We start from the raw sequence: 10,072 nt of genomic DNA, 5'->3' as shown, positions 1-10,072 counted from the left end.
TTCATAGATGTAAAACTTCGACAGTAAACATTCAGAATCAAAGAGCAAGGATGTCTTTGTAGAACGGCCATTTTGAAATCAAGGTTTGGTTATTTTACAGGAAGAAGAAATACATTAAAAAAGAGGAAAATATTTCACATTTTCTTCCCAAATGTCAGCGAAACAAATCCATTATACAGTTTTTAGCATGATGGACTTAAACACACATAAATATTTCATAATATTCACAGGATTTACAATTTATTAATGTTATAAAATACTGGATTCTGCAAATGAACCTCCGTACACACAGACACCTTCATGCATAAGTGAGTACAGGAACAAGAGCTAGGAGGGGAGCAGGGGATTATGGGTGGAGGATGCTGCCTGGCAGGTGAAGCTCAGCGTGGCTCGTTGGATGGGGAGCGACGAAGGAGGAGCGCCCTCCTCGACCTCAGGTTGCTAGCAGAGGACGGAAGCTGAGTGTGGAGGGTGGACCTAACCACCTCCTCCTCCTCCTCCTCCTTCCTCTTCCTCCTCATGCTGTGGTCTGCTGCCCAGTGATTTATCTGTTTATATTATTGGTTTTAATTTATTCATCTGATTATCTCGGCCAGTTGGAAGGATATGTTGTTTCTCCGTGTGCAACTTTTGGCTTTGAGGACGAAGGGCGACTGAAACTGCTGTTTGTATCATCTAACATGATATAATGTTGTCAGACTCTTAGATTAACAACCTGAACCTGTCAGTGGCAAAAACATGAAGTGGATTAGCTAATGGTACATGGCAGATATAACATCCTGTTCTCACTCTGTGAATTAAAATTTATTTTGACCAAACCAGAGTTGGTGATTGTTGTTGGAACAGTGGACAAACTAACAAAAGACTGTTTGGTGAGTTTTATTTTGATAGTCAGTCCCTCCAATTAAAGCAAATTCAACCAATATCTGTGAATTCTGCACCAATTTTGTCCAATTACTGCAACCTTTGCTCAAATTTGACCAATCATTAGTTTTCACCACTAAATGTATAAAAAAACCCATCACAACATGCAGTTTTAGAGTAGAGACAATGCTGTGAAATAAGACATTTTAGGCCAGAACAATCCCAAAAAATGCGCCTGAAATCCTGGAGAGACTGGTTAATGGTGAGTTTGAATGTGAAGTGAGTTTTATGAACTGGGAGGTAAAATTTGTGTTTTTGTCAATGGAGTCTGGTGGACAGTAGTGTCACATCTGGTCTGCCAATTTCAACAGCTTTATACTGTTGTGTAGTTTAATCTATAAAACTGCAACATATCTAATAAGGTCATCACATGTTTTGTACGTTATATAAAATGTTAAATTGTAAAGGAACTAGTAACTAAAGCTTTCAGCACAGCTGCCAGCGTGTCAACATGTTGGCAAAGAGCTGCTTACTTCCACACCCAGCAGACGCACAATCATCCTGTTGGAGTCATGTTTGTGTTCAGTATTCACTCTATTTCTAGTTTTGTTTTTGGTCTCCACCAACTCCTTATGTTCCACTTCCTTCACCAGCTGGTCTACAGTGGGTTTACCAGAGCTTGAACCAGACGATGTGCCGTAAAACAATAAATAGTGGAATGTTAAAAGCCGTTTGCACACCACGTCTGTATTTTTTGTCTGAAATTGTCGCACATACCATTTTATTTATCGTCATTTTAATATTTATAAATGTGGAATGCAGTACACACAGCAGTATATTTATTACCTTTGATATGGAGGAAAACTGCTTTAGCTTTTTATGCTCCCCATTAGGTGGAATAAGTTTCAGGACTTAAATTAGACTGCTTTATCCCTGTGTAATGTATTTGTCTTCTTATCTCAATTGTCTTTTATGTTTTCCCTGATTAAATAAAGGTTTCTATCTATCTTGTATGCATTAGTTTCACTTTTCAGACCTGGAGGCTCTGTCCACTTATTATCCTTTTTATTATGTTTATATTATTATTAATGATCATATCCCAAATCTGTATGTAATCCTGCTCTGTGTATCTCTTGAGGAATGAAGACAGAAGTTTAATCTGTGTGTCTGGATCCATAATGCCACATTTAAATTCAGGAATCCAGCTGATTATACGGAGCGACTCTCCGGCTCAAGGACACTCCACACGGCCTGTTGTGGACCTGTGACCTCTCAGTTTCAGACCGGCCACCCTGCATCGCTGTGTGCAGGGAGAGAAGTGTAGTCTGTGCTGGCCCACCTAGTCCAAACCACTTTAATAGGCTTACAGCAGCTAATCCAGGGCGGTGTGCTGTCACATGGGGAGTCTGCTGACCTTACTCTGCTTTATTACAGGGTGCTTGTTCCCTTAGCCCGTCTCTGCTAACCAAAACAAGGCTTTTCTTTAGCGTCTAGTGTCTTCATGCCTCCATGCATCAACCTCACATTAACAGATAGATTGTGGCTTACAGTTGTTTATGTGAGAGTTAAGGCCTTTGCAACAACAAATCAGGATTTTTCATATGCGATCAGTCATGTGTTTAAAATCGTGATGCAAACACAGCTTAGTACAAGGCGAATGAATTCACTCTTACACACGAATTAAACCCAACTCAAAAATTAATTGTTAATTGTTGAAGCAACTCAGTTGTTTTGAGTGTGATTAAATGTGTGCAGTATTTTAATTATTGATGATATAATTCCAGTTTGTTCCATTGACTCATTTTCTTGAATATCTTTACAAAAATGTAAGCCTGTTTTTATTTTTATGTCATTTTATTTATTCTTATATGCCCAAGAATGCATCCAAATAATTCTTAATAATCCCCCAAAGTATAACTTTTTAAAATACATCAGCTGCTTTAACAGGTAATGTACTAATTTGCTTTAGTGGAAGGTAACATTTGTTTGAAGAAAATTAATTTAAGTTTGTTTATTCAGATAAATTCTGTTCACACATTTTAAATAAGTTTGGAGAAATTTTGCATAAGAGTGTAACTTCAGTTAACTGAATGGAATTAGTACAATTAACTTAATTACCTTAACATTAAATACTTAAGTTACTTCAACTTCCATGAAACAGGAAGTTGTCAGAGTCCCGCCCTGAACACATCTACGTAAATCAACTTTGATGTAATGTCAGTAATCCTTTTTTGTTGTGTTTAAAGAAAACTACTAAATATATATATTTTAAATAGAGGGCAATGATGCAATATTTACCCTTAGTAAATACCTCCTTTGTCTTCTGGGCAGGGCAGAAAATGCAAGAAAATGCTGTTTAGTTGTGACTTTAATTCAACGGATTACAAACAGTGGACAGATCAGACAAAACAGAAAGTAAACTGAATGAAAACAGATTTTAATCGATAGAGTTCAGATACTGCGTCCACTGTCTCTTCACATCTTCCCGTCCTCTTTTGGCTCCACGTAGCTGTCTGGTGGCAGCAACGGGCTGAAGCGCAGCAGCGGCAGGTCCACGGACGGGCAGCGCTCCTTTACCTGGGGCCAGCCCTCCCTGAAGCCCCGGGCAGGCGGGGGTGGAGGGGGCAGGTCAGAGTCATCATAATGATGGTGGTTGTTGTTAGGGTCAGGGGGAGAGATGCCGCTGCCGCTGTGGCAGCGAACCAGGAACGTCCCCCGGTGGTGGCGGTGGTACAGCATGCCGGCCGCCACCAGCAGCATCAGGATGAGGGAGCTGAGCAGGAAGAAAAGCACGTAGACGCCTTTAGTCTCAGCGGACAGGCTTGAGCTGCAACCTGCAGGCAAACGACAGGAAGTCAGCAGCCGGACACTGTTTAGCTCGGATAAAGCAGTATGGCTGAGAGTTCAGACAACCGTCTTCAGTCAGAGAATGTGGTCCTTCTATATGTCATTGTTAAGGAGTTCAGTCTACACCTGGAGCCAGATGCATAAAATACACAGTTAAAATCTCATGTATGTCTGTTCCCACGTGAAAAGAAGGTAACAGAGGCGGGGAACGCCTAAAACTAGTGCGGTGAAGGAATAAAGCTCAAAATAAAGTGTCCAAATTCACACTTTTCTTCCCTTTTGTGCCAACATCACACTGTAAGACACAAAGGACTACGTGGATTATGCACAGTGTGAAAGATTTGTACCAGTATGCACATTCTCACCGCCTGTGGGTTTTATACATTTGGAAAGGTGTGTGGAAGGTGCTGTAACACTTTACATGTGTAGGCAGAACACGCGCACGCGCACGTGCGCACGCACACGCACACACACACGCAAACACACACACACGCTCTATAACAAATAAAACTGAATTGAACCTGCAGCCTTTATATCCACACAGACTGTTCCTCCTGATCCCAGACGGGAAGCGTCCTGGAAGTCCGGCCTGCAGCGGCATGAGTACGAACCGAAGTGGTTTACACAGTCTGCGTTAACGTCACACAGCACCAGCTGCGTCCCACACTCATTTACATCTGAAACGCACACGTAGGAAGAGAAAGATGACTCCCGATAACACTGTTCTATACAGTTCAGTTGGTTTACTGGGATTATGTTTTAACCTCCTCTGAGGGGGGGTATACTGTACCTGCCGTGGACAGGGACATGATGATAGCCTTCCCGTGCTTTCCTCTGACGGGGACATCAGTGCCGATGAAGCCCTGCAGGACAGAGTGGACGGCCTCGTGAACCTGTAGGCCTCCAGGCCCCTGTCCAATCTGCAGCCAGAGGATGTACAGCACCCCTGCACTCAATCTAATCACAGACACAGACACAGACACACACACACACAGGTTGTATCACAACAGCTACTGAACTCACAGCACAAGCAGTAGGTTTGTTGATGTGAGCTGTGATAGAATCATTTCCACTTTTATGCTAGAAACTGTCGAGGTAATACTTAAAGAAATACATTTGTTTATTCCTCGGTTCTCTTCAATAAGAGGATGCAAGTGAAGGAAACAAGGCTGCAATCAAGAGACCAGTGAGAAGAGTCTGACTTTAATTTGTTTTAGTGGTCTTTAATTTCTTCATCATGTATTTTTGTGAGGTTGCTGTGTACAATAAAGTAAGACAGGAAACAGGAATAGAAGGAAATAGTGCAAATATAAACAAATATATAAAAAGGGGCAAAGCAAATGTACAAATGTACCAACCTCTTTATTCTTTTAGAAGACACAGACAGCGGCGTGTGTAGAGCTTCCAGCTTCTCACTGATCTACAGAAACAACACTGCATCTTCAGCTTACAACAGGCGTGTTTCCATCCAGATGTGTCACAAGTTTAACCAAATTTTGAATAAATCGGCAAAAGAAAACGAGAATTAATGCTCATTTCCATCCGCTAGAGTCAGTTTGTCAAGATAAGCAGGAGGTAGCGCCAAGTCATGCTTTAAAAGCGGTTAGTGATGCTCCGTTTCTCTATATGCGACACGTAGCACCTTTACCGTCTGCTTTGTTTTCATCAACGTACCGAATGTTTTACTGACAGCAGCAGCGACTTGGCCAGGTTGTCCCACAGCTCCTCCAAATCAAGACTGAAGTTCACTTCAACAGCCACTTCAAACAGGTGACCTGTCCGGGACCAAGATCCTGACTGTGATATCACCAAAACAGTACACTCATAATAATCAATAACAGTTAATTTTCTTACATTTAAAATCACATTAAAACATTAAATATCCCCTCCAGAAGTTACATACTGGACCAGGATTTCTGTGTTAACATTCATGTGAACATTATCAACACTCACCGCCAGGAAGGTGTGGAATTTCAGAGTGATTCCTAATGTTCACTACAAGAGATAAACACAAAGTCAAACAGATTAAAGAAACAAAAAATGAACCTCAATTTTTAGACTCGTTTCTTGTCTTCATCCAAATCTCTGGTTTTACACAAACTTCCTGCAGTTACTGAGTTTGGGTTCATTGTACAGTTTTGAATATAATATGAAATCCCTAAAATATCAATAGCAGTCAAATGTACTCACAGTTGACTTTGTGGTCTGACAGCGGCTCCACCATGTTGGGTTGAGGATGAGTCTGCTCAGTCTCCTCTGGTTCTGGGCCTTCAGAGGGCGAAGGAAGCGGGTCTGAGGCCTCGCTGACCTCCGTCCGGTTCCCACCATCAGGAGCCTTCTCCTCCTCGGACACACTGCTCCACACTTCCTCCACGTCCCTTCGTATTGCTGTCGGGGAGCGAGCATTGGGTTTGAGCTCGTGGTTCTGACCGTGATGCAGCTGCTGTGGAGACACAGGGTGGACTGATGGGTCGGTCGGGCCTGGAGGGGTTTGAGTGGCACCTCTTCCCGATCGAGAGGTCCCTTGTGTGGATGCTGGCACTGTGGCTGTGAACCGGTAGACTTGGCTGCGGTTCTCCGAGGCCGGACGATGGTTTTCATCCACCTGAGTGAAGTAAAGGGTGGAAGAACCTCAGAATACTTCATGGTATTTATTAGTAAAGAACAAACTGCAGATTAATATTGTAACAAAAGATAAAAAAAAAAAAATACACTGGATGAGGTGATTTATTTCAGATTAAACTCAATAATGCAGAAATACAATTTGCTGCTTATTATTAATGTTTCTATTAAAAAAACAACAGTTGCGAGAAGACAGGAAATTATGGGGAGTGTGCAAGAAAAAGGTCCCCAGCTGGATTTGAACCAGGGGTTCATGGTCATTTTAAAAAGGGACCAGTGTGTGGAATTAGTGCCATCTAGTGGTGAAGTTGCAGACTGTAACCATTTGAATACAGCCAACCTTTTGCATATTAACAAAAGGCTGAAATGACGACGTGGGTCTCTTTTAGTGATAATTCCACACAAAACTTTGCAGTTCTACAGAGCTTTTTAGCCTCTTTTAACTCATTATTTTGATTTTACTGCACAGTTACTGTCTGGTTTAATCTCACAGTTCTTATCAACTGTGTTTCCGGCAAATGAGGTTGAAGAACGAGCGGAGAGTGAAGCTGTAAATCCAAAACAATGAGCTGAAAGATCCTAAAAAGTTAAGTTAGGTTTGTAGCATTACGGCATTAGCTAGAGTTGGGGGTTTGATTCCTACTCACCTCTTCGGGCAAATCCACCGTCATGGCTGAAGGTTGATCATAATAATCATACATGAGATCAGAATTTGCCGGTGATGGACGCCGCTGTAAATCTGACTCCATCTGTTCACCATTCATCACAAATTCATTCAAGTCCACGAGTCCAAGAGATGGTTCTGAGTTCCTGTTTCTCTCTGTGAATCCTTCCTGTGGGTTGTAAACCACCGGTGGTCCGAACGCCTGGTATCGGCCGTAGAAGCCCCTGTAAGTCGAGCTGGGCCTGCCGCCGATCAGCAGCACCACGTACAGAGTGTTGGAGGAGGAGGTGTACTTCGCCTCCCGCCAGCACTTCTCCAGGACCTTGTGACCCCTAAAATGTCCAACGGGCTCGTCCACGTGAATCTGGTCCTGTTTGAGGTGGCAGGCATCATCGGGGGTCAGGTCCTCCAGGTGGAGTTGGACCCTCTTTCTGGGATCCACCTGGATGGTCCAGTTGCACCACAGAGGCGGGTTGGAGCAGAGGTAGTCCGGGGAGAAGAACTCCCCGGTGTCGGTGTGCAGCAGCTGGTGGCAGTTCCGCAGGGCGAAGAACGCACCGTCGCCTCCTCCGTGTCCATCTGAGGAAGAACATACCAGTGGTTCTGCAGGTTGTGTGTATTCAGCATTACTGACAACCATTTCACAAATGTTAGGGTTCATTTCCAACGAGTTATAGACCGATTAATCGGCCATTTTGAGGTAAACACAAATCATATTTTCCAATGAGAAAAGCCTTCAGTGCCGTTCTTTGTTCTTCCTTCACGGAAGAAGAAGAAATACTATTCAGTTCTGATATAACTGATGCTAGCAGCATTTATTCTAACCTCTTTCGCCGCTGCTGTTGTTATTTTCGAGCAAACAGTCTTGTTTTATATCAACATTACATAACGACCATCGACCGCCCTGCTCTCTAAATAAAGTGCTGCAGCGTGCTTCAGACAAACATTTGACGAACAAACATTCTCCTCCTAATTTTTGCTCGTTGTTTGATCCTTGAGTCGGATTTTTTGGATCACGCAAAACTTGTTTAATAAGACCACCTTTTAAAAAAAATAAAAATAAATCATCAACAAACCGCCATGAAAACAAAACCAACAAGTCCCTACACTGTTAACAATCACCAGGTTTTCACAATAAACTACCGTAATGATGTTTTTACAACGCATGATTTATATTTATATAAATATGTAATTATTATTAATAATAATATATTCATATTTATTTAAATATTACAGGCAGATGTTGTGAATTAGTGAAGTATTGTAATTTCACATCAAAATACTGTATTTTTACAGTAACATTCTGACTGATTACTGTAGAAACACAATACATTACGGTGATTTTAATCCATATTACTGTAAAATAATTAATGTTCGCTACTGTTAATTTACTGCAATTATTCACACATAATTTACTTACAACAATATATTTTACAGTGTACCTGGTCTTTGGCTCTCAGGTCCAAGACCAGTGGTTTATAATGAAGATGTCATTTTTTTTAAAAAGCTCATACATTTCCTCTAACAGCTGGTCATTGCAGGAAATTGGTGGGGACTATTTTCAGAGGCAGATTAATCCACATTTGGTGCTCCAGTGAGTATTTGGAGCAGCAGGGTGCTGTATATGTGATTGTGTGAAAATAAACTACAGTGTGTTCGTGGTAATGAGGAAACATGTAACCCAGTGCAACAGTGTGGCTCACTGATGGACCTCTACAGCACAGAGGAAGAAGATTGATCAGGCTTCAGGATACACAAACACCACATTCACTGTTGGTGTATAAAAGTGTCCTGTTAACCAAAGAGAATCACAAAACAGTGAAAAAGACAAGTATGGAGACACAGTGTAATATATAAGCTAGATAAAGACATGAAACCACATAGTTACATCATACAACATAATTAAACACAAGAGAAGGTAAAAACCTGTTAACTTTTATCTGATTTATTTGATTAAAAACAACAACAGTGAAATCACATAAGCCAATATTGCAACTGATCACCTGTCATTTACTTCTCAGTAACACTTCTGTTTAATTTTTAAGTTAAAATTTAAAAAAACATTTGTATTTATTAAGAGTTACTGCAGCCAAATATAGATCTCCTAAATCAATTTTAATACTAAGATTGATGGTTAACATCATAGATTTAGATAAATGTTGAGGGTCACTTTAACTAATGCTTTTCTAAAAATGTAATCTATTTTTTTATTAACTTTGTCACTGTAGATCCCGTTTATAGAGTGTGTTCAGAGTCTCACCTGGAGGGTTGTTGGCTTCCTCTCTGTTCACCTACAAACACACGAAAGCAACAACCAGAATTACATTTCACCAAATAAAACCAAAACCAGTTGATGTCACAGGGAGGATGGCGGCTTACCTGCGAGTCACCGTGTTTCCAAAATATACCAAATATCAGCAGAAATATGAGCAGCACACTAAAGCTGTTCCTTCGGGGCATTTTACTTCCACAACGTACTGAAACATGTGAAAAGGCACACAGTTTCAGTTAAACTGCTGTTTTCCTTTCCTGTCTGAGCAGCTGAAACTCATCAATTAGCTGATTGTGTTTCCTTTTGCTGGATGTGGATGTCAGGGTTTGTCCACCAGAGGTCCCCGTTGGATGTTATATTTACTCTTTCATTCCAGTCTTCAGGTAAAAGCTTTGGTTCACCACAGCAGCAGTGAAAAATACACTTTTATTTTTACACAAATGACATAAAACTGTATTTGTTCTTCCATTTGTTGCAGAAAGAGGAAATTATCTATATATATATATATATATATATATATATATTCTATATATAGAAGACTATACATAAGATACAATTTAACATTAATAATAATGAAACTACTACTATTAATAATAATAATGACACAAATAATGATAATTATGATGACGATGATGATATTAATAAGAACGATGTTAATATTCATGATAATAATAATAATAATAATAATAATAATAATAATAATAATCCAATCATTTGAGCCAAACTCCATTTATTGTTTAAAAATAAATTATACAAATATGATGAAAGTTCAGTAACAGCAGCAACATCACAGCTGGGACATT

The 10,072-nt window shown here is 40.5% G+C and overlaps 1 protein-coding gene across 2 annotated transcripts; it reads right to left on the bottom strand.

Moving 5' to 3' along the window:
• Positions 1–3,214: 3,214 nt before the first annotated feature.
• On the bottom strand, positions 3,215–9,527 carry zgc:66455 (uncharacterized protein LOC393502 homolog). Of its 2 annotated transcripts, none has more exons than XM_035660564.1 (10): positions 9,377–9,527; positions 9,258–9,288; positions 6,981–7,576; positions 5,902–6,316; positions 5,665–5,706; positions 5,386–5,486; positions 5,070–5,131; positions 4,502–4,668; positions 4,233–4,388; positions 3,215–3,698 (listed from the first exon to the last, which is right to left on the bottom strand). In XM_035660564.1, exons 1-10 carry the CDS (start codon positions 9,455–9,457, stop codon positions 3,340–3,342), a joined length of 2,010 nt encoding a protein of 669 aa, XP_035516457.1. In that variant the 5' UTR covers positions 9,458–9,527; the 3' UTR covers positions 3,215–3,339. The 2 variants fall into 2 exon arrangements, with proteins under 2 accessions (XP_035516457.1, XP_035516459.1); XM_035660566.1 differs by having other exon boundaries at positions 3,417–3,637.
• Positions 9,528–10,072: the final 545 nt, after the last annotated feature.

The sequence above is a fragment of the Morone saxatilis genome, unplaced genomic scaffold, assembly GCF_004916995.1.
Source record: "Morone saxatilis isolate NCDOM2014 unplaced genomic scaffold, NCSU_SB_2.0 Contig17, whole genome shotgun sequence".
NCBI classification, from domain to species: domain Eukaryota; kingdom Metazoa; phylum Chordata; class Actinopteri; family Moronidae; genus Morone; species Morone saxatilis.
Note: the sequence above shows the minus strand (reverse complement) of the source record. Positions and strands in the feature narration are given on the sequence as shown.

Excerpts from the sequence above, each read along its gene's own strand:
- zgc:66455 (XM_035660564.1), bottom strand. The coding sequence starts at position 9,457 with ATGCCCCGAAGGAACAGCTTTAGTGTGCTGCTCATATTTCTGCTGATA. Across the intron at positions 5,132-5,385 it reads TGCTGTCAGTAAAACATTCG|ATCAGTGAGAAGCTGGAAGC; the intron begins GTACGTTGATGA and ends TTGTTTCTGTAG. Across the intron at positions 4,669-5,069 it reads TCTTCTAAAAGAATAAAGAG|ATTGAGTGCAGGGGTGCTGT; the intron begins GTTGGTACATTT and ends GTCTGTGATTAG.